The following is a 17,101-nucleotide window of genomic DNA, read 5'->3' as shown; positions in this document are numbered from 1 at the left end:
TATGTGACGGGCAGTCCAGAGCTCAGTCAAGCCAGAGCATGGCTTGTATTCCCAACCTCTGCTTCTCAGATGGAAAATAAAGTGAATTTAGCTGAAACACATCACTCATAGTATAGGTAACCAGTAATCTTTTAATGAAAAATATACTAAGACAAAGAAAACGTAGTTAGGGACACAGCTGAGCATGAAAGGGAAAGTTGAGGTTAAGAAGTTTGCAGTTATGGCAGGAGTGCAATCAATGTGGGACAAGGCTAGATGGAGCGAATTGAGAGAGGCCATTTGTGCAGCAGTCAGTTTAATTAGACTATGGTGATTATGATGACTGCAAGCAACTTCGCTTTCTTTGCTTCCAGTTATCTATGATGGCTGTCCAAGATCGTTTGGTGAAAGGGTGTGGTGGGAACGAGCGCTCTTCAACCAGGAGATGTCTCGGAGCTGTCCCAAGGGATCTCAAGGTAAGTAAATACTAGGCTGGTTTTTCAGCCAATAGACAGCTTCAGTCTGTTGGCAAATGTGTAACCGTTTAAGGTACTACCAGTGACATAGACGGTACCACTGTGCCAATGCTATCCTGTAAGGTCAGAAGGTGAAGGATAACATAGGAACATGAAACAAAGTTAAAAGCTTTGTAATTATTGAGGGAACAGAAAATTATAGGCGTAATGTTACAAAATAGGAAAGCAAATGTATGAACTGAAGCGCAAACATGGGTTAGTTATGCTCTACTAGTTGCCATTAATAGGAAGAAGTGGAGTTGGGCACAAAATATAAGGCTTAAGACATATAACCAGTCGTCTTTTAGAAATGCAGGATGGTTGCAACAGCAAGAAAAGTGAAGTCACTGAGGGCACGGAATAAGCGAGAGTGATCGGATTAGGAAATTTGGAGCCACAAGGTCGGTGCATCTGATCAGCAATCAGATCAGTGACGCAGGACAGGAGTAACTGCAGATCACTGGGAGACATCTTCCTCCCACAGTGGATGTAAAATAGGATGACACCATACAACTGCTTGTCTTCATGGCGATGACAAGCAGTGATGTGTGAGACCTATCCCAGCTGCTGTTGCTACTCGTTTGGCTGTATGTTGTGGCACTACAGAAACTGTCAGCACAGTCTTCCTGTAGCAGCAACTGAAAATATCAGCTTGTCCCTAACGTTGTGCCCCAGATAAATATCTGTTTTGATATGACTGTTCCACTGTGTGTTTCTTCCTCTCTTCTCTTTTCAACAGGCAAGGCAACCCGCCTCTGCGACCAGGAGAGTGGCTGGCTGGAGCCAGACACATTCAACTGCGTATCCGATGCATTCGTGCCACTTTCCGAGCAGCTGCGCGTCCTGGAACGTGACAAGCTCCCTCTCAACACCTACAGTGCCGTCCGCGTCGCCAAGCAGCTCAGGGCCGCCACCAACGCTACCCACTCGGACCCGATTGGCCTGTACGGAACCGACGTCCTGCTGGCGTCTCGGCTCCTGCACCACGTGCTCTCGTACGAGAACCACCAGGCAGGGCTCAACCTCACTCACCGGCAGGACCGGAGCTTCATCAAGAATTTGGTGAACGCTGCGAGCATCATCCTGGACACTCGATATGCAATGCACTGGGAGCGCGTGGCGTCACTCACGGGACAGGGACCGGCACACTTGCTGAAGATGTTTGAGAAGTACGGCCACACGCTGGCGTCAAGCCGGCAGGACACGTACACAGAGCCGTTTGAGATCTCGGCTCCCAATGTCGGTAGGTGCACAAGCTCGGGAATGTTTACCGCATAGGGGCACTCTTGAGAGCTTTCAAACCAACCGTGGTGCATCAGTGGCTGTGGCATTCTACTGCTGAGCATGAGGGCACAGGTTTGAATTCCAGCCATGGCAGCCCGCATTCTTGTGTGGGCACAATGCAAAAACTCTTGTGTACTTAGATGTAGGTGCATGTAAAGAAAGAGCCCAGACGGTCAAAACTGATATGGAGACTCTTACTGCAGTGTCTCTCATAGCCTGTGTGTTGCTTGAGGATATTAAACTCCATTATTTGAATTTTTGAGTAGTTTTCGAACTTTTGAAAAGGATTTTACTCTGCATATGTCACATATATAAATGTAGTTGGACCCATTTATAACAAATTCGATATTTCCGCAAGAAAAGTGGCCATTGTATCAGTAGTTTGTTATATGTGAACTCACCCTTCAAAACTTGCAAAATTGATGGTGCTGAAGCTGCCATTGGCAGTGACAATTCGACATCATTCTGGCTGAAAGTCTAATTTTCAGTATCTTCACTTTTGTTCCCGGCACTTTCCCACATTTAACTGTGACTTTGTCAAAAAATGTCACCTAGATAATGAAATGCAGCGTCATACCTCTTTCAAAACTGCACCCGGCTGTTTCTGATCACGTGCCATATCGAAAATATGAGTGCAGCCACCGCCATTCTTTCTTCCAGAGCTTGTGATATATTTTACTATCAGTGGGACGCATGTGGATTCTGCACATAGTAGTGAAGCATTCTGATTGACTGAAAGCAGAAACTACTGTGGCATGGCGGCATTTTGCAAAGTCTTGCCGTTAGGGCTGCAGCATCAGCCACATGCATGCAAAGAGCTGTGAAGTTACATTTTCTGTGTCGCTTGGGCCAAGAAAGTACCAAGTTCGAAAGGCAGATCGCCATTGCAAACCGTTATCAGCAACGACACACTGCGATCTCCCAATACCGATGTGGTAACCCCCAACTCTTTGCAACTTTGCATGGCAGTGGCATGTTGTGCCACATTCACGCCGACTCGGACCATGTGAATATAAACAGCAATGATGGAGTAGGAGGTCTTTGCTGGGATGCGTCTTCAGGCATGGTTGAGCGCAGGATATGGGATCGAAGTTCCAGGGTTGACGTTGTAGGCCAAAGCAACCTCCACCATTTGCAAAGGCGTTGATTAGTCACCATTGTTTGGGACTGACTTAGTGCTGGGCACGGACTCAGCATGAGCAGCATTTACGAGCAAGATCACTGAAGAGGACGACCCACTATATCGTTCCAATCCTTCTCTACAATAGCAACATGTCCCGCCATTAGTCCAAATCATCCTAATAGGCGCAGTGCGTACGGTGTCACACAGAGAACTGTACAACGAGTGCCGGAGGCCACCACTGCCGTGCGCTGTACGAGTAATGTTGCGCTGTACTGCCTCGCCCTAAAGCATGCTGGAGTCGAGCCTTGAAATCATGTTTACCTAGTATGCTTGAAAGCGAGTGACTTTCCTTGTGGCTTCAGAAATCTGTGCATGGCGCTCACTCATCACGACGACCGTATCTTCTTCGCCTTTAGATTGAAGCGAGGTAGTGCGCTGCCATGTGCCCAGTTTAGTCACGCTTCTGTGATTTGGGTGCGCGACCAAACATCACGTGGCCTTCCTTTTACCATGACCGAGTTTGAAGTGTTCTTTGTGACAGCACGATGCTTTCGAAAATGTTTGTTATATCTGAATGCAATTTCAACAGGCCGTATCAGAAAATCGTAAATGCAGTGAAATGTAGTCGTTATAATCAATCATTTGTTATATCTGGGATCATCATAAGTGGTTTCGCCTGTGTACAAACTACTTTTTATTTGCATACTTCTTACCCATTCTGCACAGAATATTTTCTAAAAATCATTTTACAGTTCCTATGTTTCATATACTTTTAACACCAACAGTGCATACCTGCATGCTCTGGCTTACTTCCATAGTGGTACTTCATGCCCTAAAATGGCTTTTGTCTTCTGTGCAGTGCTTGGAATGGACACCATATCAGCAGCTGAAACGAAAGGTTCCTTCATTGAGCACGGAGCTCCTGACGGACCATCAGTCTGGCTACCTAAATACAACAACTATGTGCTGCGAAAGCCAAACCCTGAAATCACTTCCATCTGCCTCTCACTGGCATCCCTTGGCATCACTGCAAAATCAGGTGTGTCTGTAGGCCACGCGCATTGGCGCGCATATAGCGCAGAAACTTGGAGGTTAACAAAGAAGCTTCAGATAAAGTTAAGGACTGCGCAATGAGTGGCAGAACGAAAAATTTTAGGCATAACGTTTAGAGAAAGTAAAATTGCGGTGTGAATTAGAGAGAACAAGGGGTGTTTGATATTCTAATGGAGTTGGGCTGGCCATGTAAAGCATAGGGCAGATAAGTGGTGGTCTACTAGAGTTACAGAATGGGTTCCAAGAGAAGGAAAGCGCAGTGGAGGACGGCAGAGAATTAGGTGGTGTGATGAAATGAGGAAATTCGCAGTCCTAAGATGGGGTCAGCTGGCACAAGACGGGGGTAACTGGCTATTGCTGGGAGAGGTCTTTCTTTGTCCTGCAGTAAACGTCAATAGGCTGTTGATTATGATGAATGGCGCACAACTGTTTGGCGGCCAGTCGGCACCTCAATACCCTGCCAATTGCTCCCACATTGATCACAGCAGAATTGGCAGGGGCTTAGTAGCTTTGGCATTCTGCTGCTTAGCACAAGGTTGCAGGTTCTACACCTGGCCATGGCGGCTACATTCTCAATGTGGCAAAATACAGAAACATTTTGGTACTTAGATATAGGTGTGTGTTAAAGAACCCCAGCTGGTCGACACTCGAGTTTCCCAATATGTTGCTTCTCATAGGCCATGCATTTCTTTAAGGCATTGAACTGTATAAACTAACTTTACCTTTTTTTTTATATAGATTGCATATTCACTGAAAGAATTGACTCTTTTCATAATCGTTAAGCAAGCTTTCCGTGAGGCAGTTTGCCAAGCTAATGGTGACACCATCGTTTGTTGCGATTCACACACATGAACACAGTTTGCTTGTCTTAGGACATGGGAACTTAGGTATGGCCCCTAGCTGAAAGCATTGGGAGTTGAGCAAGTCGGTGTGAGTTCATGATGTATGCACAATGCAAGGGAACATTACACGTGAGGGCAGAAGAGGCAAGCCCCAGCATGCGCAGCTAGCACTTTGTCTTCATTTGAACCATGCCTGGTGCTACCATTAGTTGGGATAATAAGCAGTGCAAGGAGGCAAATAAGCAATGCAGGGAAGCAAATAAGCAATGCAAGGAAGCAAACCTAAAGACAACGCTAAAGCAGTGGTGTAACCGAGACTTTACTTTGTAAGGTGTTGTGTGTTACTTGTAAGGTCATACATGGAAGAGTTTCTCTATCTTGCTTATAACCAGGACCCATATTCACAAAACAGCTTTTGCACAATCAATTGTTCGTAAGAGCAGGTGCGAGCCAATTGTGATGTTGGACATATGATTAGCAAAGGTGGCTTGCCAATAGCGAACAGCATTTTCAAGCAAATGGCGTTGTAATTTCGGTCCCAGTTCCTTCGTTTGAGCATGGCCGTCCCATTGAGGTTGATAGAATTTCAGGTGCTTTTCTGTCATCTCAGCACTCTCCCTGGCTACATGCCTGTGCTAAAATGATTGAACTACTCCGGATCAGGAGATTTATTCTCTTGGAAATCACTCATAATGCACTAGTTGGGAAAACTAAGTTATGGTATTAGTGAACGAAATTGTGACTGAAGTCAGAACTGCTTGTTCTCACTGCTTCTTGCTTCCTAATGAAGGTCTGAACTATATCTTTGCTTGATATGACTGATTTCGCAGTGGTTTTGTAGATTAAGGTCTTTTAGCCACATGAAAGTTGGAGAAAAAGCTACCAGGTTGTGTTTTTTGTTTACTATGAATACCAAACTTCTTTTTTTGGTGGTGGTCATTAATTGACTAAACTTGAGCAGTTGTTGCCATTTTCTGTAACACTTGAAGCTGCCTTAGAAATACAGAGATTTCCTCGATACCTTTTATTTATTTTTTTTTCTTTTACCTGTGCTCTAACAAACCAGACATTTACTGATGGGATAAGTAGTCCATTGGCTAATTGACAAGCCTAATTGGTGAATTTACCTGGAATTAATAAATTTCTCTAGTGTTCTATCAACACTGTGGTTCAAAGAGACCTTAGCGAAAATTGATGTTTTTGAGTGAACGAAAAATGTGCTAATGAAGCGTGTAACTTTGGCGCATCTGTTGTTTTCAGAACCACCTTCACGTAGCTTCACAAAGAAGGCAGTTGTTGTCTACAGTGTCTACCCAAACTTGGATGGCCTATTTCCAGCTGCTTTTGATCAAACCATAAGGTGCGTAAAGCACTTAATTTTTTTCTTTGTATTGACATGCCTATATATTGACACATTTACATTTTGTCATACCATCACCGCAGTGTAACGGTATGAAAAAGCCTTCACAGTTTGACTAGAGTATGATGATGCTATGCTACTGTTAACCTACATTAACTTAGTATTCATGAGGCCAAAATTATTAACTGTCTGAGAAAGGAAAACCTAGAAAGACAGAAATATGACTTAATATGTGAGAAAATATATATATAGAACATGCAATTACTGTTTCATGTCCAGGACTTTAAATACTATCAGATGCAGAAACGCTTAAAGACAATGAAAATTTGCAAAATAGGATTGTAATATAGGAGTCATCATGAGCCTAGCAATTATTATTGACTGCTATGTCAGTATGCAAGATTTCAGGATATGCAATCTATATTTTGTTTATCCAGTTATCATCAAATGTAATCTAATAATTATTAAATTTTTTTAAACCAGATCACTATTTAGGAGTCATCACAAGCCTAGCAATTATTAGTATTAACTGTATTATCAACACTTTTTGTTATCAAGCTATTCTAGAAAGTAATCAATTGAAAATTAAAATTAGAATTCGTAAAATGTACTCATAACTTAGAATTGATCACAAGCCTTGAAATTATTATTGACTGCTCTGTCAACATGGAGTTCAATGTCTGTGAGCAATATTTTTGATATATAGTTATCATTAAGTGTAATAAATCTATGATTCAGTCCTGAACTGAATTTTGCATAATGGGTGATGATGATGATGATGAGGATGAGGATGAATTTTACTGGTAGTAATACAATACAGTCTACTTCCGTTAATTCGACCCTGGCAATACCGACGAAACCGACTGAATTATCTTGCGGGTTCAATCAAACAAAATGAAGAAATAACTCTGTTACACACTGCCTATTCATGGCAGCGCTAGTATTTGCCAGTCTAAACACGCCCCCCGAATCAAACTTGTGCGCACTTTCTATGTGTCCGAAGTAGAAAGCTAACGTAGAAATTACATTAAAGCTCCTAAACAAAGTAGAAACCTAACGCACACCTAATTTTTTAGTAGGAAAATAATGTGTTGAACAATGGTGGCCGGTTTTCTAAAGTTAGCTTCGCTCCAAGGTTACCTTTAAAGTCAGCTTTACTGCAATACGTTTATGTTATGCGGTAAAGCATACGAACATCGCGAAGTCTGACTTGGTTTTGTATCCGATTGTGCTGTGCAGGCAATTTCCGGCCCAGTTTTTCTGAAAGAATAAAAAAGCCACGTGTTATAATTGGATAAATGCCGTAATCGGACATTGTGAGCTACGGTTATTGCTTGAAACCCTTCCTAGGGCTGGCCAAAAATAGGCGTTTTCAACGGGTGATGGCGTGTGTTCAATGCATTCGCTGTCCCCTAAGCTCCACCAAGACAGACACTGCCACAAAAAGGATCGCTATTGAGGTCACCATAGAGGCCAGGCACATGAATTCTGACTGGCCAAGTTCAAATGCTCTGGCGAAGGCCAGTGTTAGGATCAAAATAATGAAACTTGGGGCTCATATAAATGCATGGGCACCAGCCAGGACCTTCAGTTGGGATTGGATTAACCAAAAGATCAAATTAACTGGACTCGAATATAACAGAAGTTTACTGTACGTACACACACATATATAGGGGCACTTTTGCGTGGCCAACAGATTTAACCTAGATTCCTTAGATTTTTAGCAGAGCATTCGCCTAATTCATGTTGTCTTGCTGTGACATGGTTCTGCCAATGTGTCCAACTTTGCAGGCAAAAGTTTGGCGTGGAACTGGCACTCGGAAGCCCTGTAACGACGCTGGTGGTCCAACCCGCCAACGCTGGCACTCCCGTCGGCCAGATCAAAGTCCGCTTTCGTTTCCCGAGGATTTTATCTCGTGGCGAGCACCCGCAGTGTGTCTTCTGGATGTTTTCTTCCAGGTGAGGCTCTCAGTAAGCGGTTTGGGTTAACTACTGGATTTGCACGAATACAGCACAACCCAAATTTTCTTTTCTTTCTGTAGCTGCCTGAGAAAGAAGCTCGCATTGTGTTTAGTACCTTGCTTATAATTGGACACCTTGTCCCCATTTTAGGGCTTTGAATTGCAGCAAACTCGACCACCAGACAACTGAGATGAGGGGAAACACGGACGTGTCAATACTCCAGAGAGAATAGGGATGCACGTGCACAGGAGGGAGTGTGTATATGTGAGAAAGTGACTCGGTGTGATTTAATGCAACAATTTAGCAGTCAATGTACAGTCCTTTATTTTAGGAACCTTCTATGGGGAATACAGGCTGAATCACACGATTTGCTACCATGCACTTTGCTGCAGTGAATTGCATGTTAATTGTTTGCTAGACGTTGCAGTTACATTACGGTTTCTTAGTTCTCATTATAACACTTATGTTGCTTTTCATACTATCCGGTCCAACAAAAGTCACTCCTCACAAAATATTAGTGGTCACCTTGCATTCATGAAAGTGCAGTAGTGTGCCAAGATTTGTTGCCTTCAGGTTTAGCTGCACGTCCCTCATGTGGTTCTGTATTTATTGAGCTTAAACGAGCATTGAAGTAAATTAATGTTCACATCGAGTGCTGTTACGTGGCCGCTCTCAGTTGCAGTTGAAGGCACATACAGCACTTCATGAACTGCAACTGAAATGCACAAGGTGCATTAGAAGGTGCCATTTCCAACTTTGGACTATACGAGCATCTAACAAGGATCTGAAGTCTTGTAAAATGCTGGTACTTAATATTTTTAGATTGGGGAATGTGGGTGTAAATTGCAGCCCTTCCTATTTAATACATGGTATTTAGGAGATATTGGCACCTAGTGGTGCCGGCTACTCGTTTTCACTTAGAACAAATATATAATAAATGCGAAATAAATACAGCCTTAAATATTTTAAGGACTAGTGGTGCCACATGGTGTATGTGTGGTGAACTTCACAGAAAAAGGTCTAAGCTGAATTGCCTAGAATCAGTGCGTCGCTTGCATTCGAAAATTTTGCTGTAAGCTTTATCAAAAGCCTGTATGACAGGTGCCTTAACATTGATTACAAGAGCAATTCAGTTCCAACATTCGCAACCTCCGAGAGTTACATTCTAAGCAGACAGTGCTTACCTTGACAAAACCTGTTAAGCTGTAGCTGTGAGTGGTGGTTAACTACAGATGATAATGTGTGGTTATCAAGAGAACATAGAGAACTGATGTGAGCATTCTCTTTTTTATTGATATAACAATTATAAAGAGTGTCAAGCTGACGTAAGAGCTTTCGACTTAGTATGTTTAACAGCTGCTAAACAAAATTTAGTTAACTTTTAAGAAAGTAAAGCCTCTTTACTGAAGATGAAGTAAGAACTGCACCAACTGTGAATAACACTACCAACTTTCGCACATTCATCATTTCATCAGAGAAATAGTGTTGCGCATGTTGCATATGATGATGCATATGTTGCATATTATGGGGGAGGAGGAGGAGGGATAAACTTTATTGATAGAAATGAACTGACATTGAAATCATTAGAGGTGGCTGGCGTCCCTAGTCCAGCATGCCATGTGCCTGGGCTAGTAGCTTGGCCCTGGTCATTCAAAAACGTTCTTCCTTTTAATGATTGTTATCTTTTTTTGCTGGAGTGACCATTGGCCGCAAGAACTCCTTGGTCAGTATAGGTGTTTGAAACAGAAAGCCATTATCTCAAACATTATTAATACTAGGTGATGGGATAGCATAATAATTTCAACCTTGATTCATGCCTGACCTTGCTGAAGTTATCTCCTTCTTTCCTGTCCTGTGTTTTGCATCAAAGTGGTCGCGGCAAGTGGTCAAGCCGAGGCTGCAAGGTTGAAGGATTTGACGCTTCGTATGTCAACTGCTCCTGTGACCACCTCAGCAGCTTTGCAGTTCTGACAGACATTGTCAGCCGTGAGGTATGGGTCAGCACAACATTTTTTTTATTTTTATTTTCACGGGCAGGGTACTTGGTTTTCATTGTATGTACTCAATAGTATTCAATAGTCGCAGGGCACCAAGTTTTACCAGAGTGGTTTCTTCAAACTGATTGCATGCTGCGAAAAATGTCTCAGTGTCTCAGTAGTTTTTTCATGATTACAACGAAGGCGCCAAATAAAACAACGGACGTTTCGTCTGCTGTTTTATTTGGCACCTTCATTGTAATCACGCATAACCAACTTGCCCACCAGCATGTGCTCAGTAGTTTGTGATGCCATAGTGTATTCTTTTTTTTTTGCAATAAAGTTCCAATGTGAAAATAAATGACGAAACTTACTTTCAGAACGTCCCTCATACTAAAATGCATAGTAAATGTCAAAGAACACCGTCCATAATTGTCAAAGCATAAGACCTCTCAATCCATCTTTTCTGTTTCATTTTTTTTTTTTTTTTAGGCCAGTGCCTCATGATCACTTACAAACTTCTCCTATGTGCAGCTATTACTCATCTCTCCTTTTGCTACATTGAGGCCACATTTGTGTCAGTGTTTTACAAAGTGAGGAATAAACACTGCAAAGAAAAACATCTTCAGAATGGCTACATAGTCACACTTCTTGTGACTCACGCTTTCTTATCTGCTCATGGCTGAAAGGGCAATTGTATGCCATCATTCCGTCACCCCAGTTGATGCAATAACCAGGCATATCGCTTCAAGCTTGTCTTCAATGCCACCATATTGTTGCCTGTCCATCCCCTTCTGCACCTTTCGCCACTTGAGACACTATCCTGACTTTGTCTAGTAGTTCAGTCAGTTTGTCTAGCACTTAGTGAAATGAGGCACACCAGTTCTGTGCTCATACAAGATGGTACCTGCACTGTCTGCACAATAGTGCTTCTAGCGTATCATGCCACTTTGACTGTTGCACCACACGTGTCCCTTTTCCACTGCCTTCTGTACCTGCCAAGGTAGGTCCATTGTGCACATATCTAGACAAAGGAGGGAGCGGCACGCAACATGTCCTCTCAGATAGGGTGCATACTTTGTCTCGAAGGCCATGCTCCATGTGACCGCTCTTTGTTGTCCGCTGTACAACAGCACACTCAGCAGAATTTGCTGGTTGGAAATGAAAGCTCATATCTCATATTTTTTGCAGTCTCCAAAAGGAGAGTTCTAAAACTGCAAGATTAATTTAGCAACTCTGTCGTACAAAGTCTGCACTACAGCTGTAAAACGAACAGTTACAGGTGACTTTATGCTCCATTGGTGAAACAAACAGTTATGTTCGGCACCTCGTAAACTACAGTTGCACCTCTATGTAATGAACACTGATTACAAAGATCAAGTTATGGGATGTAACAAAGCAACTCTGAAATGCTTCTCGTCAGTATGAGCATTCAATGACTATTGTATTCTTATAACGAATATTAAATGTAATGAAGGTATTGTCATGTCGGATGCAACTTTTTTTTTATAATGTGGCTTAACTGTAGTAAGCTCAAGAACTGCAGATGAATCAAGTAAACCTAAGCTTTCTTTGTTCAAAAGGATAAACATTGTGTTGTATTATCTAGTCAACTGCGGATGTTATGCTGACAGTAATGGGTAGTGTCTGCTTCTAAACATACCCAGTAGACTTCTGTTAATTCGGCTTTGGTTAATTGGATTTTTCGTTTAAATAGATCCCGGCCGGCACCCAGCATTTCTATGGGACCGAACTTTCGTTATTGCTATCCTAAAGTTCGCCTGTGCAGAATAGTGGGAATTTTACCAGTCAAAATGCATGTGCCTGGCCCCTATGGTGACCCCTATAGTGGCCCCTTTAGTGGCAGAGTCTGTCTCGGCGGAGCTTAGGAAACAGGGAATGAAGTGAACACACGTCACCTCCAGCCAAAAACACCTATTTTCTGCCAGTCCTAGGAATAGTTTCGAGCAATAACTGTAGCTTACAATGTCTGATTACGATATTTACCCAATTCTAACATGCGCCGTTTTTGGTTTCCAAGAAAATTGGAATGAAAATTGCCTGCACAGTGAATCGGACACAATACCATAAACCGCCTTCACGGCGTTTGTATGCTTTACCGTGTAACACAAATGTATCGCTACAAAGCTGACTTTAAAAACTATGCAGCGAAGCTGATTTTAAAAACCAGCTACCGTTATGCAACACATTAAATTCCTGGCCTTTTTTTTTTCTTGTGCTAAAAAATCGGGCGAGTGTTCGGTTTCTACTTTCTTTAGGAGCATTAATGTTATTTCTATGTTAGTTTTTTACTTTGGACACACAGAAAGTGGGCGCATATTTGATTCGTGTGCATGTTAGAATCGGGCAAGTACAGCACAATGAATCAGCAGTGTGTAATGGCGTGCAGAAATTTTCTTTCATTCGACCTGCCGGATAATTCTATCAGTTTTGTCGGTCTCGTCACGATCGAATTAACGGAAGTCGACTGTACTATGTTGATCTGTCGCCACCCTTGTTTACACAGTGCCATTTCATTTTCCTTCTCTCTCCAGCATTTGGCTGAGGTTTCAACGGCAGAAGGAGCCGTGGCCTGGTCCGGTCTGGTCGGCGCACTCGTCATGCTTTTCCTGACCTGGCTCGTGCTAAGCCTTCTCCGTGGAACCTGTACAAACTCCAACTCGATCCACCGGAACCTTGTTGGCTGCCTTTTCGTCTCACTGCTTCTCTTCCTGGTTGCCCTCAAGTTACGTCGAACGCTCCTGTACCAAGAGGTCAGTGTTACAGTACGAAGCAGTCGCTGGTACTGGCAAATTCCACAAGTGAAATGTGGCATGCTTCGACACAAAATTGAGGCTTTCTAAAGTTTGTGATGTTTTTCTATTGTAGACAAATGAAATGTGAGCATGTTAGAATGCACATGTCTTAGTGTCCCAGTGTTTCAGGTTGTCGATGCATTCACCCTCACTCTGTGACCTGCAAGCCTCCTGTTTTTCTCAGATGGTGGAGTGATCGCACCGGAAAGGTGTTGGTCCCAGGTTCAAATCGCATACCAGGGCGCATTTTTCTTCCTCTGTGAAGTTTTCTTTCTAAGGAACACGCACAGGTTTCCTTTGTAGGTTTGTGCTACACTTAAATGAACGACAATTTTTTATTTCATGAACTTTCTTCCACCCTATGCATAACTGCTCCTTCCTTTCTGGTTTTGCCACTTTGTGCGCAGTCTGTGTGATTTGAACTTGTACTCTTTAGTTGGGGGCATGCATCATTTCTTGCGACCAGCTACATAACAGTTCGAAATTGAACTTTTAAGGTATTCCCTATCAGAGCTGTTCCATACTATACTTGCCTATTCACATTAAAATTGTTGTACAATGTTATGTGCTCAAAACAGCTCAACAGGCAACAGGATGCTGCACAGGCAAAGGCTGTGTGGTTGTTGCTATTGCTTCCTGCTTTTTTTTTTTCATTTTCACTAAGTAATTAAAACCACCATTGTTCCTAAAGGCCAGCTGCAACGAAATTTTGGATTTAGCAAAAAGCCTAGCTTCAGATATAGTATAGATATAGAGCACTCCGGGCAAAATTTTAGGTTTGAAATAAGAGTGGATGCATCACGAAACCTTCCAAGAATATGTTTTTGATACATACCGAAACTTTAAAAAAAAAAATGCATTGCCATTACCACTCGCTGGAACTGACACACAACCCAAAATGTTGAAAACCAGCACGGCTTGTGACCTCCAAGAATAAGCTGTGCCTGCAGCTGCCCACAACACTCCGAAATTCTCGGAGACAACGCGTTGGGATTTACGTCACAACCACTAGTCACAAGGTGCATGCGTCACCTGCTTAGGTTCTAGTTAAAGGCTGGTAAAAGAAAATTAGATGTTTACAGCCCTGCAGTTTTTTAAAGATGGCTTCGATAATATACGCTACTAATTTCTAACCAATTTACCCAAAATGACTTTGAAGTTGGCCTGGAATCATTGGCCTTTCTAGGCCAATGATCCCTGGAGTAATCATAACGCTTTACGGCAAATATCCAACGTGAAAAAAAAGCACGCGCTAACACTAGTCCTAGAAATCTGACTCGCCAACTATGATGACATAACTCATCATTTTCAAATGGCATATAAATGTGGCTCTTCCTGATATCTTGTAAAAGTCCAAGAGTCGCATCAAGCCCAACTCAGGCCTCTGTGCATCATCTTTGGAGCATGCTGCCAAAGACATGTCACTTGCCTTGGGTGGCATAAAAATGTTGTTCGAATATTTTGTGGCCGAAGAACCGTACACTGTCTTCAATGCCTTCATTTGTTGGCAATTCATGAGAAAAGGCTTTAATAGGTTGCAATAAACTGCACTGATATTTTTTTATTTAGCCTTTCTCATTTGGATATGCAAAATATAAGTTTCTCGCTTCGGTAATCAGATTAGGAACAGAAAGCGTTAAATAAAGTTAGTTACAAGTCAGAACTGTGTGTGTTTTCGTTTCCTTTGTTTCACTTTCCCCATTTTTCGCTGTGTTCTCACCAAGGCATGTTTTGCTTTGACTCGGGCGAAAACTTTGTACAGCTTTATCATCTTGATTTTGATGCTTTCATTTCGAATGCCCTTACTCCGCAGTTTCCTTGCAAGCTGCTGGCCATCTCTCTGCACTATGGCTTCCTGTGCGTCTTCTCGTGGCTCTCACTGGACGCTGTCCACCTGTACCGCATGCTGACCGAGATGAAGGACGTCAACCACGGACACATGCGCTTCTACTATTCTCTCGGCTATGGCGCACCAGCCGTGGTTGTTGGGTTGGCCGTCGGGGTGCGGGCTGACCACTACGCTACCCACAACTTGTAAGTTGTTCTGAATGAAATTACATATCTCTGTCTTGCCTGGAGAGAGAAAGGTCTTTAATAAAACCTGCCGAATCAGTTCAGCGGAATCCCACAAGGTGGAGGAAGCATCATGAAAGGGAAAAATTGTCATCCACCCGAATGTAGCACAAAGCCACAACGGAAACCCATACGGGTTTCTCAGAAAGAATGCTTTGCAGTTGAGGAAAAATTCGTCCTGGTCTGGTGTTAATTAAACTTGTAATGACTGAAAGTTGAGGAAGTTTGTAGGGATTCATGTTACTAAAAGGGGGCACTATGTGTGTTGTCTTTTTAATTTCTTCTTGCGTCTGTTTTTTCATACCTGCCTTGCAGTAACATGATTATCTTTAATAAACACAGAGAATTAAGCTGGCACATACGTAAGGACCTACATGCTACTCTGCATAGGAAAGGGGACAGAAAGGCCCTAGGAGGAGGAGGGTGGAAAAAGGGAGAGAAAAAAGAAGGCAAGGAAATATATAGTCATTGTATGTACAGGTGTGACAAAAGTGATGGTATTGTTGCAAATAGGATATCTAGAGCTTGTCAATTATGCCAATGTCTTAAAGGAATGACAACGGAAAATTTTAAAAGCTTGACGTTGCTCTGAAGGAGAAGGCATAAAATTTAGTATATTTCCTTGATGTAGTGATTCTTGGGAAGGCAGACCTAGGTTTCTGTCACCTGAATAGAATTAGATGTATTGCAATATCATGTAACTCTCTCAAAATGTAAACCACATCCAACAGACCCCATCAACCCTCCCACGTGATGTTCAAGCACTGTGATATGTTTGCAAAATAGCATACAAGCATTCTTGTGGCATATCTTTGACCGGTCATGTCAGAACACTCTGAAAGATCTTTAGTGTTCATGCAAAGCAGCAACGGAGCTGTATTACAAGGACGAATTAGTTTAGTGGCACATTCTGACTGTGTTAACAATATAGAAGGAGCCTTATTATCGTAATAAGGCTTATTTGCTTTGTTAAATCACTTTTGAAGCTTTACAGGAGTGCTTGGAAACTACGGTCAGTCAAATGTGTTATCGGCTGTGCGATTGGACAGGTTGGGTGAATCGGGCTCATGCGAGTGGTGCTTGTGTCTTGGCAATTCAAAATAACTTCTTATTTCTATTAAAGAACAAGCTGCCGACAATTACTAGCCTTAAGCGAAGCCTGCTGAAAGTTATAAGCACCTTTTTACCTGCGCTGGTCGCCGTCGTACACTCACTACCGTAGTATATAATACTAGGTGCCAGGTAAGGCACGTAACCACATAGCTACAGTAGGCATTTGGCTGCATGCCCTTTCTGATGCTTGTTCAACTCGGGTTGCCAAATTTCAGTAGCTGCACAATTTTCTACTGAACCACTCTTTAATTGGTCATATTTTGCAGTGAACCCTTTGTTTTAACCGATATTTCCTGAAGGTCATGTCGATTTTTTTTCTTGGCAAAGTGAAATTGCATATGTGCTGTGACGAACATGTGATGTGCACATATGAAACACGGAGAAAGGTCCAAAGCACAGGTCTTGCTTTGTTTATTGATATGCATGTGGCACCTGAACTCCTACATATGGTGATGTTCACCCGAACATTGGCTAGAAAATGATACGAGCTTCTCTTTTTTTTTTAGTTGCTGTAGAGTGTTTTCTTAGGCCTTGGCTAGAAGGAGTGAGCTGTGAAAATCTGAACTTTATGAAAATTTTTTTTTTTTTCTTTGCAGTTGCTGGCTTTCAATGTATGAGAACATTGTCTGGAGCATGGTGGGACCAATCTGTGTCATGGTTCTGGTAAGCTTTTTATCACGTGACATCGTAGCGAGGGTTATTGAATTGAGGGAAGAAGTGGTGGTTCTTCATTTCTTTTTTTTTTTTGCCGCCTTTACGCAGGCAACCCTTGTGATCTTCTCGCTGTCAATACGAGCTAGTGTGCAGATCAAGGACACTGTCATGGACTTTGGAAACTTGAGGTTAGTGAAAAGCTAAAACGAACCACCTATGCAGGCCTCATGATTATTTTTATTTGTCTACCTTGAAAGCTGTTTTTGACACCACATGGGGAAGAGACAAACATGTCATGCTTACATGGCAAAATATTAAAGACTAATAATTTTTTTGCGTGTACCTTACACA

General features: G+C 42.5%; 1 protein-coding gene across 1 annotated transcript in view; it reads left to right on the top strand.

The window, feature by feature from the left end:
- Positions 1-17,101, top strand: part of stan (Protocadherin-like wing polarity protein stan) — a 76,885-nt gene that overhangs the window by 41,727 nt on the left and 18,057 nt on the right. Inside the window, exons 18-27 of the mRNA XM_050175905.3 lie at positions 354-455; positions 1,234-1,737; positions 3,761-3,940; positions 6,057-6,156; positions 7,948-8,115; positions 9,989-10,109; positions 12,650-12,868; positions 14,724-14,944; positions 16,693-16,759; positions 16,859-16,938. Of these exons, the coding sequence (XP_050031862.1) occupies positions 354-455; positions 1,234-1,737; positions 3,761-3,940; positions 6,057-6,156; positions 7,948-8,115; positions 9,989-10,109; positions 12,650-12,868; positions 14,724-14,944; positions 16,693-16,759; positions 16,859-16,938 (1,762 nt within the window). The remainder of the gene's footprint in view (positions 1-353; positions 456-1,233; positions 1,738-3,760; positions 3,941-6,056; positions 6,157-7,947; positions 8,116-9,988; positions 10,110-12,649; positions 12,869-14,723; positions 14,945-16,692; positions 16,760-16,858; positions 16,939-17,101) is intronic.

The sequence above is a fragment of the Dermacentor andersoni genome, chromosome 9, assembly GCF_023375885.2.
Source record: "Dermacentor andersoni chromosome 9, qqDerAnde1_hic_scaffold, whole genome shotgun sequence".
In the NCBI taxonomy this organism is placed as follows: domain Eukaryota; kingdom Metazoa; phylum Arthropoda; class Arachnida; order Ixodida; family Ixodidae; genus Dermacentor; species Dermacentor andersoni.
The sequence above is the reverse complement of the archived record's forward strand: the minus strand, read 5'-3'. Positions and strand labels throughout refer to the sequence as shown.